General features: G+C 38.6%; 1 protein-coding gene across 4 annotated transcripts in view; it reads left to right on the top strand.

Moving 5' to 3' along the window:
* The first annotated feature begins 289 nt into the window (after positions 1 to 289).
* LOC133659944 (meckelin-like) overlaps positions 290 to 26036 on the top strand; it is a 37380-nt gene continuing 11633 nt past the window's right edge. Inside the window, exons 1-11 of one of the 4 annotated variants that reach the window (XM_062062880.1) lie at positions 290 to 363; positions 10066 to 10101; positions 11029 to 11182; positions 11278 to 11418; positions 15420 to 15518; positions 15602 to 15700; positions 17870 to 17956; positions 19605 to 19704; positions 19771 to 19910; positions 23418 to 23525; positions 23607 to 23684. In XM_062062880.1, coding sequence (XP_061918864.1) covers positions 10100 to 10101; positions 11029 to 11182; positions 11278 to 11418; positions 15420 to 15518; positions 15602 to 15700; positions 17870 to 17956; positions 19605 to 19704; positions 19771 to 19910; positions 23418 to 23525; positions 23607 to 23684 — 1008 coding nt within the window. In that variant the 5' untranslated portion in view covers positions 290 to 363; positions 10066 to 10099. Of the gene's footprint in view, positions 364 to 10065; positions 10102 to 10578; positions 10928 to 11028; positions 11183 to 11277; positions 11419 to 15419; positions 15519 to 15601; positions 15701 to 17869; positions 17957 to 19604; positions 19705 to 19770; positions 19911 to 23417; positions 23526 to 23606; positions 23685 to 26036 lie in introns of those variants that run through there. The other 3 variants (XM_062062882.1, XM_062062881.1, XM_062062879.1) reach the window with 3 other exon arrangements.

Here is a 26036-nt window from a genome sequence, read left to right as displayed (position 1 = left end):
ATGTCACAGTGGCAATTCATAATGAAGAAAATAATTACGATATAGTCGTAATTTTCTACAGATACAAATATTTGTAATACATCTAATTTTATCAATAATTTCCATGCTGTGTGGTAGATGGGACCTCCACAACCATAAGAGTTAACAATCATGTACTGAAAGCATCACAGTGGCATATTGTTGCTGTATGATGTATTATGACTTTGATATGTGCGTCTTTGAATCCCATCGTACTTTATGCTTCAGCCTCCACACTACAATACTGTGGGTGTGTGTTGTCTTCCAGTCTTTTTTACTAAATGCAAATATCGTTTCATGATGAATACAATTTCCACCAACAATGACAGCACCTTACATCCACCAGTAAGTCAGCTAACACAAATATATTCAATTATATATTTATCATATACGTGTGTACGTATATTCAGTATGTATATGTGTATGTATTTACAGTAGAAATGTGAAGTAAATACTGTATAAATGACGAATTAAATCAAATTGATATTAATTGAAGTCTTTTGCTGGTGAAAACAGCGTTGAGCTGAGAGCTAGGATTGGAAGGAAGAGCCAAGTTTTTACTTTGCAACGAGTTCTTTCTTGAATTCAATAGCGTTTGTTAACCTCTTTATCCAACTTCCCTTTGATATATGGTGAGTTATTTTGCAGTTATACGCAATAAAAATGTAAAAAGTTCAGACTGTGTCACCAACGCATGGAAATCTTTATGTGAGAACCCAGTTCTGTGGAGTGATACACAGGCAATCAATCAGACTAGTTTGTTACGTGCAATGGTTGACCGTATGATAACAGAGACGATATATAAATACTGGGGCGGAAATTTCTGTCAGAAAAGCAAATGTACAGTGGAGCATACCAAATCCAAGCTGGCTCAAAACACACTATGCCACAGGTGTCACACTCAAGGCCCGGGGGCCAAATCTAGCCCGCGACATCATTTTATCTGGCCCGCAAACACCTGGAAATGATATGTGTCAATAAAGTTGTAACGGCAACTAACCTTCCTTTGTCGTTTCCTCGGCAGGGCATAACGTTTTTGACGCGTGGGTTTCTTAACGACAGGCTGACGCCGATCCAAAGTACTTTTCTTTTTGACAAACTCTCACAAGAATAGCAAAAAATAATACAGATGGCGTTAGCACAAACAATTCATTGATGCGCTAGGATGTCCTTGGTCAAATTTACATACGCTTAAAGGCCTACTGAAACCCACTACTACCGACCACGCAGTCTGATAGTTTATATATCAATGATGAAATCTTAATATTGCAACACATGCCAATACGGCCGGGTTAACTTATAAAGTGCAATTTTAAATTTCCCGGGAAACTTCCGGTTGAAAACGTGTAGGTATGATGACGTTTGCGCGTGACGTCAAAGGTTGAACCGGAAGTATTGGGACACATTGTATCCCAATACAAACAGCTATGTTTTCATCGCAAAAGTCCACAGTATTCTGGACATCTGTGTTGGTGAATATTTTGCAATTTGTTTAATGAACAATGGAGACTGCACAGAAGAAAGCTGTAGGTGGGATTGGTGTATTAGCAGCCGGCTTCAGCAACACAACCAGGAGGACTTTGAGTTGGATAGCAGACGCGCTGGCCGCCGACCGCATCGATGATCGGGTGAAGTCCTTCGTCGCGCCGTTGATCGCTGGAACGCAGGTGAGCACGGGTGTTGATGAGCAGATGAGGGCTGGCTGGCGTAGGTGGAGCGCTAATGTTTTTATCATAGCTCTGACAAGGTCCCGTAGCTAAGTTAGCTTCAATGGCGTCGTTGGCAACAGCATTGCTAGGCTTCGACAGGCGGCACAGCATTAACCGCGTGGTTACAGGTCCAGTGTTTGGTTCGGTGTCTCCTGATAGTAGTATTGTTGATCCTCTGTCTATCCTTCCAGTCAGGGGCTTATTTATTTTGTTTCTATCTGCATTTAAGCACGATGCTATCACGTTAGCTCTGTAGCTAAATTGCTTCACCGATGTATTGTCGTGGAGATAAAAGTCACTGTGAATGTCCATTTCGCGTTCTCGACTCTCATTTTCAAGAGGATATAGTATCAGAGGTGGTTTAAAATACAAATCCATGATCCACAATAGAAAAAGGAGAGAGTGGAATCCAATGAGCCAGCTTGTACCTAAGTTACGGTCAGAGTGAAAAAAGATATGTCCTGCACTGCACTCTAGTCCTTCACTCTCACGTTACTCATCCACAAATCTTTCATCCTCGCTCAAATTAATGGGGTAATCGTCGCTTTCTCGGTCCGAATTGCTCTCGCTGCTGGTGTAAACAATAGGGAAATATGAGGAGCCTTTCAACCTGTGACGTCACGCTACTTCTGGTACAGGGAAGGCTTTTTTTATCAGCGACCAAAAGTTGCGAACTTTATCGTCGATGTTCTCTACTAAATCCTTTCAGCAAAAATATGGCAATATCGCGAAATGATCAAGTATGACACATAGAATGGATCTGCTATCCCTGTTTAAATAAAAAAAAATCATTTCAGTAGGCCTTTAAACACAGTCAAAGAAAAGCTGTTGCTCCATGCCATGCTCGACCTTTCAAAACAAAACATTGTCATTTACGGCAGTTGCTGACAATTTACGACAATTACTGGCACTTTTACGACACCCAGTCTAAACATCTATCCATCCATTTTCTACCCCTTATCCATTTTCTACCCCTTATCCCTTTTCGGGGTTGCGGGGGGTGCTGGAGCCTATCCCAGCTACAATCGGGCAGAAGGCGGAGCAAACTAATAGAGCACAACTACATTGATAGGAAGTGAAAGACAATATTTTAAACTATATACCAATAATATAGCAAAATACCAAATACACAGTCATTTAAGCTATTACTATATAATTAAATTTACTTTAAACAAAGTATGATATGTAAACATAAGAAATACCAATAATATAGCAAAATACGAAATACACAGTCATTTAAGCTATTACTATATAATTAAATTTACTTTAAACAAAGTATGATATGTAAACATAAGAAATACCAATAATATAGCAAAATACCAAATATACAGTCATTTAAGCTATTACTGTATAATTTAAAATTACTTTAAACAAGGCATGATATGTAAACATAAGAAATATGTGTAAATATGTCCGAAATGGCTCTAACAAAAGTACTTAATATTTTCTCACAAAACGTAATTGATTTTTTAAATTGAAAAAATATATGTACTGCTTGAAATTGCATACCTTTTAAACTTTAATAGTATGCAATATTGCAACAAATATTACAGTATATTATCATACTTTCCAAACATGTTTTTGTTTAAATAAAAATACTTAACTTTACAGCAAACTACCCATCAAATGAATAAAAATGACAATACATTTTACGTTTTTCTTTACACCATATTACTGTAAACTGACAAAAACTACCACTGTTTTTTGTGTTAAAATTATGTTGACTGAGCTGCCAGTTTTTGACTGTAAAATCTACGGTTGTTTTTAACGGTTTATTACTGTAGATGGAAAGATGGTACATTTGTTTTTACGGTAGAAAAAACTGGCTGCTAAGTTGCCAGAATAAAAAAATAACTTCTACTGTTTTTTTCCCATAAATAATATAATGTTGTAAAAACCAATGTCAATTTAACACAAAAATTCTGGCAACTAAGCTGCCAGCTATTTCCGTAAAAACCCTCCCAAAAAACAATGGTACTGTTTTTCCATTTACCGTAACATGCTGTAAAAAAAACAAAAAAACCCACTATATTTTACATTAAAATGTTGTAAATGTAAAGTTTTTACTGAAATCAACAGTCTACTTAAAACAATGTACATAATTAATAATAAAATTCCAGAGACAAATTCATACATTATTCACTGTTACAAGTGGCCCTCTGATGGCAGCCATAACTGTCATGTGGCCCTCTGATGGCAGCCATAACTGTCATGTGGCCCTCTGATGGCAGCCATAAATGTCATGTGGCCCTCTAATGGCAGCCATAAATGTCATGTGGCCATCTGATGGCAGCCATAAATGTCATGTGGCCATCTGATGGCAGCCATAAATAACTATGATGTGGCCCTCAATAAAAACGAGTTTGACATCCCTTCACTATGCGGTCGACTAGGGGAGGGGCCACATGATTATGGCAACCGGCTACTTAAGTAGCTGACCATCACCGTGCAATTCTATCTGATAAATTATGCTTTACGCTGCTAAAGTTTTAATAGTTTTAGTTCCGTTTAGCAGCATGGTGGCTATGTCACTTCAAAAGTCCATAGAGACAATTGCTTATTTGGCATCGTTTCCAACGCCGTCATTGTGGCGTATTTATGGTCGTATTTATAAAAAACAAGTTTACTATTTAAGTTTATAATGTTCACAAAACTTTTCCTTAAAGATATAATGCCTAAAGAACATTTGATTTGTTAGTTTTTTTGTCCATTTATTGTGTTTTGTTTACTTTTTCAATTAGTTTTACATTTTGAAGTGGCTTCACTACGGAGCCCCTAAAGGGACATGGGAATGTTGTTTTTTTTAGACATGTATCTCGTGGCCACGAGAAAGTTAAAAAAAATTGTTTTTTTTTTTTGTTTTTTTACTAAAAGTTTCTCGTGGCCACGAGAAACTTTCTCGTGCACACGAGAAACTTTCTCGTGGCCACGAGAAAGCATTGGATGCGTGCTGATGGTTTGGTGTGTGTTAAAATGGCAGTTTAGGAGTTAATATGGCTGTATTTCCAATTAGGACTTTCCCCCATGTGTGTTGTGGCAAAATGTGAATGCTTGATTAGTAGGTGTGAGACAAACACTTTATCTTCCTGGTTATTGTAACGCTACGTGTTTGACATTATTTAAGACTTTATCATGCCCGGGAAAGGACAGTTTTCCTCTTCTGTGGCTGTGGGGGGTGGGCGTGGCTTGCGGACCTGCAGCGAAGCGGAGTGTGTCAGTTAGTCCCATGTTGATGTGATCAAACTTCTTTCTTGCTTGGAAGATACACACACAATTGTAACTGTTATTTCTTCCTGCAAATAATAAATATGTACAACGTGTTTGGATGTATTCATTTATGTAAAATTGTCATTAAATGTAATATTGCCTGACAAAAAGTGATTCGACGTACGTAATATTTTGATATTTACACATCGCATATTTACACAAGCGCATCTGACTAGAATACCCTTATGTGCATTACATATATCAACATCAACTACCTACTGTACTGTTTACTTGTTGAAATACCCTTTTTAGAGCAAATATCTACCCATATAATTTATATGTGTATATATAATATATAAATATATATATGTATATATATATATATATATATATATATATATATATATATATATATATATACACAGTATATACACGCACACACACACATATACATGTATACTGTATAGGAAGAAACACACATACATATATACAGTATACATATATACACACAAACACTAAATTTGACATACAAAATAACTACTATTTTTAAGAACAAGTTACAGTAATATATAATATATACATACACTACTGTTCAAAAGTTTGGGGTCACCCAAACAATTTTGTGGAATAGCCTTCATTTCTAAGAACAAGAATAGACTGTCGAGTTTCAGATGAAAGTTCTCTTTTTCTGGCCATTTTGAGCGTTTAATTGACCCCACAAATGTGATGCTCCAGAAACTCAATCTGCTCAAAGGAAGGTCAGTTTTGTAGCTTCTGTAAAGAGCTAAACTGTTTTCAGATGTGTGAACATGATTGCACAAGAGTTTTCTAATCATCAATTAGCCTTCTGAGCCAATGAGCAAACACATTGTACCATTAGAACACTGGAGTGATAGTTGCTGAAAATGGGCCTCTATACACCTATGTAGATATTGCACCAAAAACCAGACAGTTGCAGCTAGAATAGTCATTTCCAACATTAGCAATGTATAGAGTGTATTTCTTTAAAGTTAAGACTAGTTGAAAGTTATCTTCATTGAAAAGTACAGTGCTTTTCCTTCAAAAATAAGGACATTTCAATGTGACCCCAAACTTTTAAACGGTAGAGTATATATATACATGCTTATACATAATATGTATGTATATATATATATATATATATATATATATATATATATATATATATATATATATATATATATATATATATATATATATATATATATATATATATATATATATATATATATATATATATATATATATATATAGATATATATATATATATATAGATACACACACACATATATATATATGTATATATATATATATATATATATATATATATATATATATATATATATATATATATATATAGATACACATACATATATATATAGATACACATACATATATATATATATATATATATATATATATGTATATGTATGTGTATCTATATATATATATATATATATATATATATATATATATATGTGTGTGTGTATCTATATATATATATATATATATATATATATATATATATATATATATATATATATATATATATATATATATATTATATACACATATAAATTATGTGGGTAGATATTTGTTCTAAAAAGGGTATTTCAACAAGTAAACAGTACAGTAGGTAGTTGATGTTGATATATGTAATGCACATAAGGGTATTCCAGTCAGATGCGCGTGTGTAAATATGCGATGTGTAAATATCAAAATATTACGTACGTCGAATCACTTTTTGTCAGGCAATATTACATTTAATGACAATTTTACATAAATGAATACATCCAAACACGTTGTACATATTTATTATTTGCAGGAAGAAATAACAGTTACAATTGTGTGTGTATCTTCCAAGCAAGAAAGAAGTTTGATCGCATCAACATCGGACTAACTGACACACTCCGCTTCGCTGCAGGTCCGCAAGCCACGCCCACCCCCATAATGTCAAACACGTAGCGTGTGAATGTGAGTGTGAATGTTGTCTGTCTATCTGTGTTGGCCCTGCGATGAGGTGGCGACTTGTCCAGGGTGTACCCCGCCTTCCGCCCGATTGTAGCTGAGATAGGCTCCAGCGCCCCCCGCGACCCCGAAGGGAATAAGCGGTAGAAAATGGATGGATGGATGGACGTAGCGTTACAATAGCCAGGAAGATAAAGTGTTTGTCTCACACCTACTAATCAAGCATTCACATTTTGCCACAACACACATGGGGGAAAGTCCTAATTGGAAATACAGCCATATTAACTCCTAAACTGCCATTTTAACACACACCAAACCATCAGCACGCATCCAATGCTTTCTCGTGGCCACGAGAAAGTTTCTCGTGCGCACGAGAAAGTTTCTCGTGCGCACGAGAAAGTTTCTCGTGGCCACGAGATACATGTCTAAAAAAAAATAAATTCCCATGTCCCTTTAGGGGCTCCGTACTTCACTGCGGTGGGAGATATCTTTTTTTTTCTCTTCGGAGCCATCAACCTAATTGTATATGAACTTTGGACATTATCTGGAATATGAACACATGATTATTGAACATATTGGATTAAACTGAACTGTAGTTTATAGGTGATGATTTATTGTAAATACAAATCTTTACATAACTTGTAAAATTTTAAGAACACATTATTTATCAATATCTAACTATGAATGTATTTGGACTGTATTATTGTTGGTTGTATCTCTGATGCACACACTCAGTCAGGCTCTGGTAGCCAAATCTACTTTTGGTATTCAAGGGTAATACAGTAAGACCTCGTTTATCGCTGTTAATTGCTTCCGGGCCTAACCGTGGTAAACTAATTTCGGCAAAGTAGGAATTATTCATTATATATAGAATATTTTTTACAGCTGGAGCATAAAAACCTGTTTACAACTTTCTAAATGTGTTTTTTGACATTGAAAAGTCCCCTAGACATGAAATAATAGTCCCCTTTAGAAGCTTTGAGTGACGACTGTATTACAATACTCACTAGGTTGCAGTCAGTCCTAGCCCCTAGCGTGTAATATTAAAAACCAAAATGGGGCCACAAATAGAATCTTGTTTAGGGCCACAACTGCAAACGCATGCCTAATGGCAGCGTGACCAGGGCCGTAACAAATAACGTAGGATGTGACAAATACCAAGGTCAAAAATTGGTGGACCAACAGGAGCTTTAAAAGGCTGAAATCATGTACTATATAAATAATATTACCTTGAACAACACAATGAATTTCCAGAACAACAAAAGCTTTCATTGAGGTAGAACTGTCACGTGTGATATTATCTAACATCTTTGATAAACAGCAAGTTTTTGTAACTGTCCACTTTTTTAAAATATATAATATACTGAAGTTTAGCGTATTAAACAACTTTAACATCATTAAAACATAAATTATAAACCTTACTATAATTTCAACTATGAGCGGGGATCGGACCCACGACTTTCAGTTTAGCAACTGAGTATTAATGACGCACGCCACGAGAGCTACAAACATGTGGGTTTGGCACGGAATAGAAATACAATTTTGTAATTGGGTTAAAATGCTGTGAAATAATGGCATAAATACACTAATTATCATAAGGAAGATACTTTAGAAACTTTAATTAGGACAAAAAGTAGACAATACATATAAGAAAAAAATAGTAAATCATTTTTTTATTTAAGTTATATTAAGTTATAAATATCTATTATAACTCAAATCCGTGACAAAAGCAGCCTTGGTAGTACGAGACAACTAAAATAAGATAATATATGGGTTTAACCTTGGCATAGAAATAAACTTTTGTAATTAGGCTAAAATGCTGTTAATTAGTGGTGTAAATTGTCACACACACACTAGGTGTGGCGAAATTATTCTCTGCATTTGACCCATCACCTTTGATCACTCCCTGGGAGGTGAGGGGAGCAGTGAGCAGCAGCGGTGGCCGCGTGCACTACTTACCTTAACTAAAACTAATGAAGTCAATTAAAAATGATAAATCACTGTAATCAAAGTAAATGATGCATTTGAGAGGATGGATTAAAGCCTTTAAAAATGGAATAACTGCTGTAAATACTACAACTAAAATGGCGCACATCTTAAAAAAAACCGACAAAATTAAAATGACGTAAATGGGCCTAAACCAGAAAACTTCCTGTTTCCGGTTTAGGCCATGCCCTATGAGTTTGACGTCCTCCCCTTTTTTGGGGTGACATTGGAGGCCACGCCCACTTCCTGGGGGGTCATAAACTCACCTTCCCGGTCATAAAACAATTATCCCCGCTGGCTCCCCTTTTTTAGGGTGACATTATCTCTGATATACTCCTCACATGAAGTCTTTTTCAACTCCACAGCGATTCCCTCATTCTTTCCATGCTGCGCAGTTGCCTTTTTCAGACTCATGAGTCCCAAAAAGAGACACTGAATTAGCAAAATGGACAAAAAAAAAAAAGAAATTTGTAAAAAAAAAGAAATGTAACACATGCTGTACTGCACAGGAAGTGACGTAGAGGGCCGCGCCTCTCCAAAATGTTGTTTGTTTTTCCCTCTGGCACAAAATGTCTGCCAGCAGAACTCAATGTGAATGAACGACTAAAGCGTTCGTACACATAGACATGATTCGCACACAGAGGAAAATTTGGCTTGATCTGAATAGTTCGTAAATCGAAAAGTTCGCAAAAAGGCGGCTTCAAAAATCAAGGTGCGACTCTTTAAGCTTTTCTGGGAACCCAGTTCAAGAACCAAATAAGTTCCACTGAACATATTAAACCCTCCTGATTGTCAACTATTGAGACTCACCTGTCCCTGACTGTCCAGGAACAGGCGAGCCTCCTGATTGCCAACCAGGAACATTTAGACCAGCGCTCAGACCACAGTTGAAGTGGCCAAACGTGGAAGCAACACGGGAAGTAGAAACTAGAAAATTACAGTGCTGGAACATAAACAAACACTAAACACGGGAAAGCAAAATCAAAGTCCAAAACAGTCATGAATGTATTAGTACCTATTATGATTTAGCACTGAAATGAGGCGTAACTATCTACTTGGTAACTACCGTTTACATCAGCACCAAGATGTAGTAAGTATTGATAGTCATCCCTAACCAAAACACGCTTTTGTTTAATGTTTGTCTTGCTGATGTTTACAGTTGGCCGCTGTGGAATACAAGGTCCACATGATTGATGTGAGTAGCAGCAGTTCAACAGCAGCACTACTTCTTACTGTACTTAGGTCTATGTGCTATGTGGCTATTTACTAAACAACACAAGAAATGAATAACATCATTCACAGAGAATATACAGGACCAGAGCAAGAGGGGATAGAAAGGGTTGGAAAAAGAAGACGGGGGGAAATTGTGGGGACAAGACCAAAAAAATATAAAATTAAAATAATAAACAAATTAATAAAAATAAAAATATATATACTATACAGAAATATAAATGCAACACTTTTGTTTTTGCTTTTACTATATACACAAAAGACCTATTCCTCTCAAATATTGTTCACCAATCTGTGTAAATCTTTTTAGTGTGCACTTCTTCTTTGCCAAGATAATCCATCCCACCTCACAGGTGTGGCATATCAAGATGCTGATCAAACAGCATGATTATTGCACAGGTGTGCCTTATGCTGCCCACAATAAAAAGGCCACTTTGAAATGTGCAGTTTTGCTTTATAGGGGGTGTGGGGGAGTCAGAAAAGCAGTCAGTATCTGATGTGACCATCATTTGCCTCATGCAGTGCAACACAAATCCTTCGCATTGAGTTGTTTGGGTTGTTGATTGTGGCCTGTGGAATGTTGGTCCACTCTTCAATGGCTGTGCAAAGTTGCTGGATATTGGCAGGAACTGGAATACGCTGTTGTATATGCCGATCCACAGCATCCCAAACATGCTCAATGGGTGACATGTCCGGTGAGTATGCTGGCCATGCAAGAACTGGGATGTTTTCAGCTTCCAGGAATTGTTTACAGATCTTTGCAACATGGGGCCGTAATGCTGCAACATGAGGTGATGGTCTCAACAATGGGCTTCAGGATCTCATTAAGGTATCTCTGTGCATTCAAAATGCCATCAATAAAATGCACTTGCATTCGTTGTCCATAACATAGGCTAGCCCATACCATAACCCCACCCCCACCATGGGCCACTCGATTCACAACGTTGATACCAGCAAACCGCTCTCCCGCACGACGCCACGCACGCTGTCTGCCATTTGCCCTGAACAGTGAAAACCGGGATTCATCCGTGAAGAGAACATTGAATGTGAGTATTTGCCCAATCAAGTGGGTTACGATGACAAACTTCAGTCAGGTCGAGACCCCAATGAGGACGAGGTTCCCTGATACGGTTTCTCACAGTTTGTGCAGAAATTATTTGGTTATTCAAACCAATTGTTGCAGCAGCTGTCCGGGTGGCTGGTCTCAGACGATCCCGGAGGTGCACTTGCTGGATGTGGAGGTCATGGACTGGTCTGGTTACGCGTGGTCTGCAGTTGTAAGGTCGGTTGGATGTAATACCAAATTATCTGAAACACCTTTGGACACATCTTATATTAGAGAAATGAACATTCAATTCACGGGCAACAGTTCTGGGGGACATTCCTGCAGCCAGCATGCCGACTGCACGCTCCCTCAAAAAACTTGCGACATCTGTGGCATTGTGTTGTGTGATAAAACTGCACATTTCAGAGTGGCCTTTTATTGTGGGCAGCCTAAGGCACACCTGTGCAATAATCATGCGGTTTAATCAGCATTATGATATGCCACACCTGTGAGGTAGGATGCATTATCTCGGCAAAGAAGAAAGGTTTACTAACACAGATTTAGACCGATTTGTGAACAATATTTGAGACGAATAGGTCTTTTGTGTGTATAATAAAAGTTTTAGATCTTTCAACTCATGAAAAATGGGAGCAGAATCAAAAGCGTTGCGTTCATATTTTGTTCAGTGTGTGTATATATATATATATATATATATATTAGGGTTGTGAACGATAAACCGATGCGACCGAGTATTCGATTCAACAAGTGAGCGATTAGATTGCATCGGTAGCAGACTCCTCAATCAATGCGAATAATCCATGAATTCCTAGCTGAATCGGTTATAGAGTCATGGATCGGTTATCGCGAGACTTTGCATGGGTTGGCTAGATTACAATATGCGTCAGCGTCTCTAAAACAACGCGAGAGCTGAAGCTACTCGCCAAACGCGGTAGCCGCTTAGCTGGTATTAGCACGAGTGATAAACAAGAGACAACACGGAAAATTAATGTGGAGGAGAACGAAAGCGTCAGTCTGACCGAAGGTGATAATGGACCGAGAAAGATTTTTTAAAAAAACAAACACTACAGTGGTGGAAAGAGCAGCAGGACTTGCCACTGCTGTCATCTCTCGCTAAAAGATACCTCTGCATCCCGGTGTTGTGCCGGTGTTGAACCGAAATCTGTTACCCATCGGAATTTGTAACTCCAGGGGGCGATGTTCCCATGGCGTTTGTTTGATTGTTAAACGGCAAGCCCAAGGAGGAGGAGAAGAAGAACGCTTGCGTAAATGGCGTAAACTATCCTTAATGCTGAAACGTCAGTTGTCAGAATTTCAGCATTAATAAATTACACATATTCTGGAAATCAATGACTTACTCTCATTATAGTATGAGTCCATTGTATCAGCTGTTGATTCTCTCTCACACACATACATTTTCCGGATTAATTTATTTATTAATGCTGACATTCTGACAACTGACGTTTCAGCATTAAGGATAGTTTACGCCATTTACGCGATACAATGGACTCATACAATAATGAAAGTAAGTCATTGATTTCCAGAATATGTGTAATTTATTAATGCTGAAATTCTGACAACTGACGTTTCAGCATTAAGGATAGTTTACGCCATTTACGCAAGCGTTCTTCTTCTCCTCCTCTTTGGGCTTGCCGTTTAACCATCAAACAAACGCCATGGGAACATCGCCCCCTGGAGTTACAAATTCCGATGGGTAACAGATTTCGGTACAACACCGGGAAACGCACCCCTGCCGTAAAATGCACCCCCTGACGCGGGAGCGCGCTTACGTCACTCGTCTCGAAAAGTATATCTTAACTCGGCTGTAATGACCGAAGTGGCTGAAATCGCCTCTTTTAAATCGCCTTTTTCGGCATAAAAAAGTACATAAAGTGAAATAATCCAAGTTTTCTTTACTTGTGGATGGATTCATAATTGTGAGCCTTTAATGATTTCGCCGTCATTCAAGTGGCTGAAATCGCCTCTTTCGGCATAAAAAAGTACATAAAGTGAAACACACGAAATCTGAACGTGTGTTCAGTACTGCGGGAGACATTGTTTCCACAAAACGTAGTCTGCTCAAACATGAGCATGTGGATCAGTTGATTTTCCTTAAAAACATCTGCCCTCCAAAAAACAGGACAGTGATGATGAAAATGCACAGGCATAGTGTAAGTGAACTACTGCTTTTTGACCTGGGAAACGGTACCTCACACACAGTAGTTTGATTTTTCTTTTTACATATGTATTTATTTTCTCTATTCTTTTACACAAAGCACTTGTCACTGTGCTCATTGTTGCCACATTTTGAGATGTGTACTAGGTGTGTAACTTGTTTACATTGTAATGTTGCACCTTTGTTACCTACCTTTAGTGCTCAAAACACTATATGCTCAGGTTGAAATATTGAATCTTTGTTACCTACCTCTAGTGTTCAAAACTATGCTCAGACTGAAATATTGCACTTTGTTGTTACTATTCTGTGCTACTTTTACCTCTGGAGTTCCCATCCTACAATTCAGCCAGACTTTTTTTGGTCCATGTCTAAAAATAAATACATTGACATGTGATTTTGTTGCTCTGTTTTTTTTGCCAGTGCCGTAAAGCCACAATACTTGGGGATTTGGAGTCTTGAATATTAACCGTCAAATCGAATCCTATCGTTCGGAATCGAATCAAATCGAAACGGTCTGTAATAAAAGGATATCGTTTTTGAATCGAACCGTAACCTGTGTATCTAGATGCATATCGAATCATTTATCAGAGAGAGATGTGCAACCCTAATATATATATAAACTGGACTCTCTGGTGACGGTGGCAGAGAAGAGGACTGTGGAAAAACTAGTGAGCATCATGGATGATGCCAGTCACCCTCTGCATACCGTTATCAGTAGCCAGAGGAGCCTGTTCAATGCTAGACTGCTTCATCCCGAGTGCAGGACTAATGGACTAAAAAACTATTTTGTCCCACACGCCATTAGACTGTACAACTCCTTTCTGAGGGGGAGGGGGGTACTAGGATAAAAAAAATAACAATACTGAAATAAACTGCAACAAAAATAACAGTGCAGTACATTTTCATAACATGGTCACTACTGCCTAGTTTCTCTTGTTATATTCTTATTTTTACTATTATATTTGTATTCTTATTGTTGCTTTTTATTTTTTATTCTTATTGTTATATTTTCTATTTTATTTCCATTTATACCCCCATTATTTACTTTTTTACTTTTTAAAATTCGATCTCAATTATGTACACTGCTGCTGGAATTTAAATTTTCCTGAGGGAACTCTCCTGAAGGAATCAATAAAGTACTATCTATTTATATATATATATATATATATATATATATATATATATATATATATATATATATATATATATATATATATATATATATATATATATATATATATATATATATATATATATATATATATATATATATATATATATATATATATAGTTCATGTATATGTACATTTAGATACCCCCCGCCTTTTTTAACCCAATGTGGCCCCCAAGTCAAAAAGCTTAAGGACCCCTGTGTTAGAGTAACAAGACTGAGTGAAAAAAAAAGGACACGACAGAACTGTACATTTTAATTCAGTTATTAAAGAAAATAAATGTAAAGTATAGTTGGGACAAAGTAACATATATATATATATATATATATATATATATATATATATATATATATATATATATATATATATATATATATATATATATATATATATATATATATATATATATATATAAAATTTAAAAAAACTCAAAGGTGATTATATTTCATTATAAAGTCTGATTTGAGCAAGTGATTTAGGTAGTTGAAATCAACCTTTTTTAAATATACAATTAGATCAATGTGACAATGTGTTTTTTGTTTCTCATTTAATTTCATCATGTATTTATTTGTAATTAATTTATCATTTTCATATTTTATTTCCTGGGGACACAAATTGCATCAATTGGGTTGAATGATGTTAATGATAAAAACAAATCTTGTCCAAGCCTTATCAAAAACCAAACACAATCACAGTGACACAAAAATTATAACAGATCAAAATTCACAAACAAGAGTTTTTTATGGCACATTCATTTGCCTTCTCATGCCCAATTGCAAAATACTGAGCTTGCACATATAGCGCAATCGCCACCCGTATCATCTGATGGGTGGACAAATGTGTCACCTGTGTGTGTCACCTCATGTATGCAGACAACTGTTAGTGTGTTGGCGGGTCTGGCTGGGCTCATATCGGTGTTGAAGACGATCAGCTGGAAGAGGAGGATCGCCTCAGAGGTCATTGACTTGAGGGTAAAGGTTACACCACGTCACATTTTTACAGAGTGAAACTTATCGATAATTTGATGTTCTTATTTTATTCCTCGCTCTTTAAGGTCATTTTGACATTTATTTTGTTTTACGCTGGAGATCTGGCCAATGTTTTCCTCACCATCTCCGTGGGAACGTCATTCTACTGGCTAATGCTGTGCAAGGTTAGCTTCACTTATGCTTCATCCTTTTGTGATTGGGGTGGAAACAATTTTATGTGAACTGAAAAAAAGAGAAACAACTTGAGTGCTTAATTAACTTTTGCAAAGTGTGCTAAAAGACGCCAGGTGTGTATCGAAAGGAGACGCCATCCAAAGAGAAGTTTGTTCTGAAAATGTTTGGATACCAGGCTACCAGCTGAGCTTGCACAATATATATATACACAATATAAAAATACAATCTATAAATCAGCTAAAATAGGGTACATTTGCTTAAAAAGTGAGCATAGCATGCTAGCAAACATTAGCAAAGACTATTTTTGGACTTTGGAGTCATTCGAATCGGTTGACAAATGTGGAAATAGTTAAACTTGGAAAAAATGTACAATATTAATTTTCAATGGGAATGTATGGGGAATTTGGGAATTTCGGGATAACCAGGATTTTTTTGGAATATTGGACAAAGCACAATTGCCATAAATGAGCAGAATCGGTTTTAAAATGTGGAAGTAATAAAAAATGTTAATAGAGAAAGTGTTACGGAAAAATTATTATTCATTGTGTGACTATCTGAGGGCATTTACTCAAGCTGAAGCAGTTAGTATTTTCTGTTACGCGCCCCCTTGGAAGAAGGAAACATTTCAATAGGATTAGATCAACTTACAACAAAGAGTAAGTTTATAACATTGATTTTTATTCCGTAACATAAAATATTTAATCAACTGCATAGATTTGCCTGAAATAAAAAGAAAAAATCCTTATTCAACAAATAAAAAAATGTTGACTAACTTGAACCATTCATTTGATACTGAAAATTTTAATTAAAATAAACTCAATAAATAAGTCTCTAGTGATTTCCAGGGCTCTTTGTGAAACTGATGGGAGGGGCTGTTTTTTTCTAATTTTGAACTTTTGTTTTCGATACCCCCAAAATATAAAGTTTTTCGCCATACCTGACACACCTGCCAAATTTGTGGAGTTTTCGTGGATGTTAATGGCCTCAAAAAGGCGTCTAAACCGGCAGAATATTAATAACAAAAATAATAAACAGAGCAATTTCTTTAGGGCCGTTGCGGTGCTCTGCAACACACCTGTGGTGCTCGCTCCGCTGCTCAGGCCCTAATGATGAATTTAAATTGATCAACATTAATTCAAGGGCACAATGATTAATATAATTTGACCTTCAAAACAGAAATTGATAAAAAATAATTTGTGCTGATTTTTTGTTTTTTTAAATAAAAATGAGGAAGTCAGGATTAATGGCTACGTTAACATGTTTTGTGGTGCAGTTTTTCAAAGCGAGGTTTGAAGCATGATACTGATAAAGCATGTTGCCGGGGGTAACAGGTGCCCCCCGAGCATCACAGCATGCCTCCTCCTCCTCCTCCCCACTATTTGAGAAGAACTGCCTTAGATGCAGATGAATTTCATCAGAAACCACAACAAAAGAAACTGTTAAGAACTGATCAATGGGGTGACCCCGGGATGCAGAGACGGGAGGCAAGTTTGAATAATAAAAAGGAATACATTTAATAAGTCCAAAAAGTGTAACAAAAAGCGATGGGGCAGAAGTGCACACCATGAATACTAACAAAAACAGATTCCTCAGTGGTTGGCAGGGGAAAAGCCAGGGCGCACTAAGCACAGCATAAAGTAATTTGCTGCCTCAAGGAGGCTAGGAAACAAACACAAAGAAGTTAGGAATTACAGGATTAAGGAAAAGCAACGTACCAGGACTGACGAGGCGAAGCAGGCGCATGCACGTGGGAGGTACATGATAAAATAACCGGCAAGACCCACTCATGGGGGACGAGCTTAAATACTTCTCAGTAGAAATAGGTTGCAGGTGTGCCTTAGTGTCCGCCCCTCGCTGGAGACTAATGAGCGTCACAATAAAAGAGAAGGCAGGGAAATAAAAACACAACAGAAACAAGTTGCCCGACTGATGGCCAGTGTGTCTGTGGTAGAAGGCCACGTCAATAGAAAGTTCTTTATAATGGGTGACGTCTGCTTTTAGGGTCCCCTACTGGTTCTTATACAGACTGCAGCTCAGAAGTTGATTATTAGTTACACGTAAATACACAATATGGATTTAATAGTTGATATGATGTATACCATAACATGTAATCTAAGTCAGGGCTGGAAATGAATGTATTTCTGCCTACGTGTGTTTAGGCCCAAAAGCGAGTGCCTGTGATGTTTCCGCTGCCGGATCAAGAGGAGCACTTGGTGAAGTACATCATTTGTGCCTTTGCTCTCAAGGTGAGATCAAATAAGATCAAGCAGCAGACCTGTATTCATGGTTCTATCTAGGATACAAGATCATGAAAATGTTTGGGGTCTTCTGTTGGGCCCTTAGCCTATCCTTTTCAGTAGCTTCTGTCACACAAGCATCTGCAAAACAGGCTCATCAGAGTTGTAAGACAAGACCTTCCATTAAATATTAATATATTAGCAGGGCCATTCCACCCAATTGGTGCCATTTGTTTGTCCCATCTCAGGCAACTTTATTTTATTTGTAGTCCTACTAAAAACAACTTAAGTACGTAGCAGGAGTGAGTTTTAGAATAATATTAACAAATACAATTATATTTTTATTGCTGGCACTCATCGAAGGCGGACACTTCTTACCTCTCCATTATCTCTCCTGCTTGCGTCTTTGTTTTGTCTCGTTTTAACTTTCTTGGAGCCTCTTTTTGCACTGCTCTTTAATATCTAAACAATCGAATTCATCAACTGGCCTCTCTTCGAAATTGACAAGCTCTTCGAAATTGACAAGCTCTTCTCGATGAGAAGCTCGCGTTTAGGGGAACCTGCCTGTCCTGACGGAACGTTTGTTGCTGGACACACAATGGACTCTTGGGAGAAGCGGAGTGCCGCTTACTTGGCGACCCTTTCAGTCGAGGACGCTGAAAATATCTACTGATTTGGAATCATGATAACAGGACATCTGCTGATTGGAGTAAGCGTTGCCTGGAGTATCGACAAATTGGAAGATGCTGGCAGCCGTTCATGGTACCCCCAAAGCTGCCAAAAATGACTGAAGGATGGGCAGAGCAATGGGCACTCAGACTTTTGTGATTTTGGACTAAATCACAAGCTGGACAACATATTGGATACGCCGTCTGCTCTGCATGGCAAGGCATGATGGATTTGAGGACCAGAAACAGACAATTAGACTGAAAAGTTTAAACACACTTTGTTGACTTTTGTTGGACTGACTGGCTATCGCTGACTATTGCGATAACACTCTGCAAGAGCGCCAAGGTCACGGAACAAAGCCACTTTGCAGGCTTACACACAAACAAAATAGATCCATAGAAAATACACGCCATGCACATGCTGATTTTATTGTAGTCTACGTTCCGCCCTGACACCTACGTTCAAAGAACTCCGGCTTATTCGTGATTCCCAGAGCCCAAAAAAGTCTGTGGCTATTGAGCGTTTTCCACTAACAATTAGAGATGCTAACTCAGTAGAAGCATTTCAGTCCCATCTTAACTCATTTGTATACTCTAGCCTTTAAATAGGCCCAATTTAGACCAGTTGATCTGCTGTCTCTCTTTTCTGCTCAGCCCCTGCGTGGAGAGGTTATCAGGTGGCCACGGATCAGTTTCGGGCGCTATCTGTTCCAAGTTTGGACCCAGGGTAGACCACTCCTCTGCATCACTTGGTGACGTCTCTGTGCTGCTGACTACATGCAAGAGGATCCCCTGCTGGCCTCACTATGGACTGGACTCTCACTTTATTAACCCTATCCACTCGGGATTGAGCCTTTTCTTGCCCTTATGTGGGATCAAAGCCGAGGTTGTCGCTGTAGTTTGTGCTGCCCTTTGAGGCATTTGTGATTAAGGGATATTTAAATAAACTTTCATTGATTGATAGAGTAGGATATTGTATGTCCTTCCAGGCGGTCCAGTTCCTCCACAAGCTGTCCATCCAGTTATCTGTTGATGTCTTCTTTCTTGACTGGGAGAGACCACGGACCACAGCGAAAAAGACTGTGTCAGGTATTGAAATGCTTATTTGCTGTTTATTTTATATCTGCTTACTGTTTTCTGCACCTCTGTCGTTAGCCAATGGTGAGCAGAAACATGATATCTCCCCTGTCAGCATCTGGAGGACATACTTTGTGGCCAACGAGTGGAAAGAGATCCAAACCCTCCGGAAGATTTGGCCGACGTTTCAGATCATGGCTGTGCTCTTCTGCCTTGAAGTATGCAATCTAATTTTATTTATGCAGGCACTACAGCAGGGCTATTCAAATGGGGTCCTGGGGCCAAATCCAGCCTGGGACTGGGAATGTCCCCGAGTTCAGTTCAAAACTTGTGAAGACAAAACACTTCTGCAGCAAACTCTTAAAAACGCGAGAATGCTCCTGTTGAACAGAGGAATCTGGAGCACTGTAAACACATTGGCAGATCCTTGCATTGACATTTAACCTTGGTAGCAAACATAGAACACAGGGGTCAAAACTGAGGTGTTCCTCAGGACACCCCTCTAATTCCTCTTCTTTTGGCAGTTACACATTTTTTCCCTAGATGTTAACGCAGCTTGTTTACTTCAGATGCAGTCATTAGCTTCAGTTATATTAGTGGTGTTCCTCAAGGTTTCATTTTAGGTCCTCTTTTTTTCATTATTTGGGATATACAACTGCGAGCTCAGATGAAAAAACTTGTGACGACATTTTTGCAGCAGATTCTTTAAAAACACTAGAGTGCTGTCATAGAGATGATCTTTGACTAACCTTTTTGCAGAAGCTCCTTCAAAACAGGAGAGTGCTCCTGTAACTCTGACCAGTGTTAATTTTTGTCTTCGTTATCGTCTCTGACCTATTTTCCCTTGACGAAATTAGGACAACAACTAATTAAAACAAATGCATGTTGACTAAAACAATGACAAAATGAATTGACAATTTAGTCAACGAAATAAAATGAAACAAACATATTGACAAGAGACAAAGTCCAATCATATTTAATTTGGTCTTCAAATGGGTGGGACAAAATGGCCAATCACAGTTACATGTGGGAGAGAGACGGGTGGAAAAGCACAACCTTTGTTCATACTACTGTCACTACTCAACTGCCAAAGAACTGTAGACACCTTAATATTTATTACTTCCTATACTGTATATACTGTGTATACTGTATATACTGTTATACTATTTGACATTGCACTGGTACTGTATGTGACTACTGTACTTTTACTTGTACTGATACTTCGACCATAACTACTGGGACTTATTGTGCAACTTATTGTCTTGTAATTAATGTACATCAGAGCTATTCAAATTTTGTATTTTTTGTATTTAGTGTATTAGATTCAGCAACTAGTGTTTGGATCCCACTGTACACAATATCTGAAGAGCATGGAAAAAATCATTTCGCTGTGGTGTACTCTGCATGTGACGAATAAAACCTTGAACCTAGAACCTTGAACTTCACCTTTGCCCCGGTAAACAAAAAAACAACACTCGTAGCGCCATCTGCAGACTAACCATCGCAACAGTAAGAAAGCCGAAGCGAATGTTTTCAAAATGACTCATACTGTACTGAATTACCGTTATTACTAAAGACGGTAGAGTAGGAGCAAGACCGCTTAAAATACCACATGTCCGAAAATAAATACGCAGTCACGGGGAGAACATGCACAGAAAGATCCCGAGCGCAGGATCGAACCCCGGACCTTCGTATTGTGAGGCAGATACACTAACCCCTCTTTCACCGTGCTGCCAGTTGTACACACTATAGAATAAAAATTGATTTTTTCGTCATATGACCATAATCGTGCACACATATTTTCATGCACTGTACACTAGCGTTGTACTCCCCCCTACATGTTAAAATGTAAAATGTCGACATTACATTTCAATCATAGAACAGAAAATAGTTACACTGTTATCAAACGCAATAGTTAAAACATGATTCTAAGTTATGCTGTCCAAACAGTTCATGTATTCAACAACCTTGTATTTGTAAATAATGTAACACTTATAGCAGTTCTCATTATACTATTAATGTTATGTTATGTTCCATTTCATTTATTTCTTGTTAAATACAATTACTTTATTTCATTTTACACTCCGCTCAGAGCAAGTGAATACATTGTACCCTGCCATAGCTCTACCCAGCTCGTTTGCTTAATAAAATGGCGAACGATCTGCTCCGTTGCATACTACACTCTATTGAATACATGCACATTCGGAAATTACTGAAAAAAAAAAAATCTTGAGACTTTTAGTCTCTTAGTCTGAATTGATTCTGAATTAGGTAATGCACCATATTGAGATTTATTGGAATCCATCCATCTTCTTCCACTTATCCGAGGTTGAGTCGCGGGGGCAGCAGCCTAAGCAGGGAAGCCCAGACTTCCCTCTCCCCAGCCACTTCGTCCAGCTCTTCCCGGGGGATCCCGAGGCGTTCCCAGGCCAGCCGGGAGACATAGTCTTCCCAACGTGTCCTGGGTCTTCCCCGTGGCCTCCTACCGGTCGGACGTGCCCTAAACACCTCCCTATGGAGGCGTTCGGGTGGCATCCTGACCAAATGCACGAACCACCTCATCTGGCTCCTCTCGATGTGGAGGAGCAGCGGCTTTACTTTGAGCTCCCCCCGGATGGCAGAGCTTCTCACCCTATCTCTAAGGGAGAGCCCCGCCACCCGGCGGAGGAAACTCATTTCGGCCGCTTGTACCCGTGATCTTGTCCTTTCGGTCATGACCCAAAGCTCATGACCATAGGTGAGGATGGGAACGTAGATCGACCGGTAAATTGAGAGCTTTGCCTTACGGCTCAGCTCCTTCTTCACCACAACGGATCAATACAGCGTCCGCATTACTGAAGACGCCGCACCGATCCACCTGTCGATCCCACGATCCACTCTTCCCTCACTCGTGAACAAGACTCCGAGGTACTTGAACTCCTCCACTTGGGGCAAGATCTCCTCCCCAACCCGGAGATGGCACTCCACCCTTTTCCGGGCGAGAACCGTGGACTCGGACTTGGAGGTGCTGATTCTCATCCCAGTCGCTTCACACTCGGCTGCGAACCGATCCAGTGAGAGCTGAAGATCCTGGCCAGATGAAGCCATCAGGACCACATCATCTGCAAAAAGCAGAGACCTAATCCTGCAGCCACCAAACCAGATCCCCTCAACGCCTTGACTGTATTGGAATGAATCTGTATATTCTGTGTTGATTTATTACATTGTACAATAATTGTAATAACCTTAATATCAAGACAAATTCAAAGATTTATACTTTATATTTTAGTCGACAAAAATAACTGTAATTTTAGCCGACTAAAATGTTAAGAAATTAAATCGACTAAAACTCCAAAAACATGCACCTGGGGATAGGTTGATTGGCAACACTAAATTGGCCCTAGTGTGTGACTGTGAGTGTGAATGTTGTCTGTCCATCTGTGTTGGCCCTGTGATGAGGTGGCGACTTGTCCAGGGTGTACACCGCCTTCTGCCCGAATGCAGCTGAGATAGGCTCCAGCACCCCCCGCCCTCAAAAGGGACAAGCGGTAGAAAATGGATGGATGGATGGACTAAAATATGACTAAAACTAAAAATACATTTTTGTCAAAAGACGAAGACTAATATACAAAGTAGTAAAGTCCTTAGCTTTCTGGAAATGTGGCCCCCAAAACAGTTAGGTTGAATATCCCTGCTATACAGTATGTCTGCTTGACGCATGTATCCCCTTTTATAACATCATTCAGGGGTTGGGTTTCTCTGAATACACGTTAAAGGACCGCACAACTTCATACAGCCGGATCTTGCGTTATGGCCTTGCAACAACACTCTGGCTTTCCATTGGATTTCTGCAGGTGACGCATTCCATTCATTAAAAGTCACATTCAGTATGTTAGTTTTGATGACATTGTAAATATCCTTCTTCATCCATACAGATCATTTTGTCGGTCTTCTACGAGATTTGTGTGGACGATAAAATCCGCCAGTTTGTAGATCTCTGCTCCATCAGCAATGTGAGTTACAATGTGTGTCAAATTCTTCAACTCTTGACTGCTTTGCAAAGTTTTCTAAAAAGTAGGAGTGGGCGATACAGCAGTTTTGGGAATCGATCCGATGTCAAGTAAATAAAGGGCCAAGATCAACACTGATACTGATACCTAAACTTGTACAACTACATTTTTCAATATCAGAATGACTTTTTTCTTTTTTTATATCATGTAACAGAGCACAGAGAATTTTTTTAGGCAAACAAAATTATTTCTATTACCAAACGTATTTGTGAACAGTACAAAAAACATATCTATAGAAAAATTGAGAAAAACATTAAATGGCTTGAATCAATATGATACTACTATTTGTATCAATACGATCTATATTTTGATTGATCCGCCCAGCCCAAAATAGTGTGTTCAGCAGGCTCGTCCCTCCCTAAACACAGGGGCCTCGCGATCGGTGGTGGGCCCTGTTTTGTGTCCATAAGCGCATGTAAAATGTCAACTTAAAGGCCTACTGAAACCCACTACTACCGACCATGCAGTCTGATAGTTTATATATCAATAATGAAATCTTAACATTGCAACACATGCCAATACGGCCGGGTTAACTTATAAAGTGCAATTTTAAATTTCCCGCCACACTTCCGGTTAAAAACGTTTTATTATGCTGACGTATGCATGTGACGTCACGAGGGCAAGGGAAGTATTCGGAGCCCGTAGAAAAAGCTCTGTTTTCATTTCATAATTCCACAGTATTCTGGACATCTGTGATGGTGAATATTTTGCAATTTGTTTAATGAACAATGGAGGCTGCAAAGAAGAACGTTGTAGGTGGGATCGGTGTATGCGGCTGGCTGTAGCAACACAACAAAGAGGACTTTGTTGGATAGCAGACGCGCTAGCGGCAAACTCACCTTGACTTCCTACGTCTCCGGGCCGCCGACCGCATCGTCGATCGCTGGAACGCAGGTGAGCACGGGTGTTGATGAGCAGAGGAGGGCTGGCTGGCGTAGGTGGAGCGCTAATGTTTTTATCATAGCTCTGACGAGGTCCCGTTGTTAAGTTAGCGTCGTTAGCAACAGCATTGCTAGGCTTCGACAGGCGTCGAATACACATTAACCTTGTTTTTACATGTCCAGTGCGTGTCTCCTGATAGTAGTATTGTTGATCTTCTGTCTATCCTTCCAGTCAGGGATTTATTTATTTTGTTTCTATCTGCATTTGAGACAGATGCTATCACGTTAGCTCATGCTAAAGAGCTTCGTCGATGTATTGTCGTGGAGATAAAAGTCACTGTTAATGTCCATTTCGCCTTCTCGACTCTCATTTTCAAGAGGATATAGTATCGGAGGTGGTTTAAAACACAAATCCATGATCCACAATAGAAAAAGGAGAGAGTGTGGATTCCAATGAGCCAGCTTGTACCTAAGTTACGGTCAGAGCGAAAAAAGATATCTCTTGAACTGCATTCTAGTCTGTCACTCTAACGTTCCTCATCCACGAATCTTTCATCCTCGCTCAAATTAATGGGGTAATCGTCACTTTCTCGCTCCTAATATCTCTCGCTCCATTGTAAACAACGGGGAATTGTGAGCAGCACTACCGCTTGTGACGTCACGCTACTTCCGGTAGGGGCAAGGTTTTTTTTTATCAGCGAGCAAAAGTTGCGAACTTTATCATCGATTTTCTCTACTAAATCCTTTCAGCAAAAATATGGCAATATCGCAAAATGATCAAGTATGACACATAGAATGGATCTGCTATTCCCGTTTAAATAAATAAAAATTCATTTCAGTAGGCCTTTAAGAATGACAGAACGCTTCATATTTAACTTTACCACAAACATATTCCTGGACGCTTCCTGCTACATCACTGATTGAAATATAATGACATACTTCCCTAACACCATCATAATGGCTACGCGGCACACATTGTACAGTGCTCAACTCATAAAACAATGGTACTGGGATCTGTAATCGGCGAAATAGGGCCAGGAGTATTGTATTTTAATGATTTTAAAATGATTTTCCACTAAAGAAAATTATTATTGAACAATTTATTTTACATTGATTTTGTTTAGATAAAAAAATATGCAACACATTAAAAAGGATAAAGATTGTTTCACATAAAAACAAAAGTATAAAATTAAAATCTGCTTAGGGCCTAAATTTAGCCTGGTGTTTTGTCTGGTGCAGACCTTCCATTTTCTCTGGGAAGCTCTCGTATTTTGCCCTGCTTTCTTGGCACCATCCTGTTCTAATAGTTGTCTGTATTTTTCCCGTAATTGTCCTGTGTTTTTCCCATAGTAAACTTTCATGGGAAAAAATAATTATCCGGTACTGAGGGAATAGCCTAGCCTGCTGCACACTC

This window comes from Entelurus aequoreus, linkage group LG11 (assembly GCF_033978785.1).
Source record: "Entelurus aequoreus isolate RoL-2023_Sb linkage group LG11, RoL_Eaeq_v1.1, whole genome shotgun sequence".
Lineage (NCBI taxonomy): Eukaryota > Metazoa > Chordata > Actinopteri > Syngnathiformes > Syngnathidae > Entelurus > Entelurus aequoreus.
This window is presented reverse-complemented; position numbering and strand designations above follow the sequence as displayed.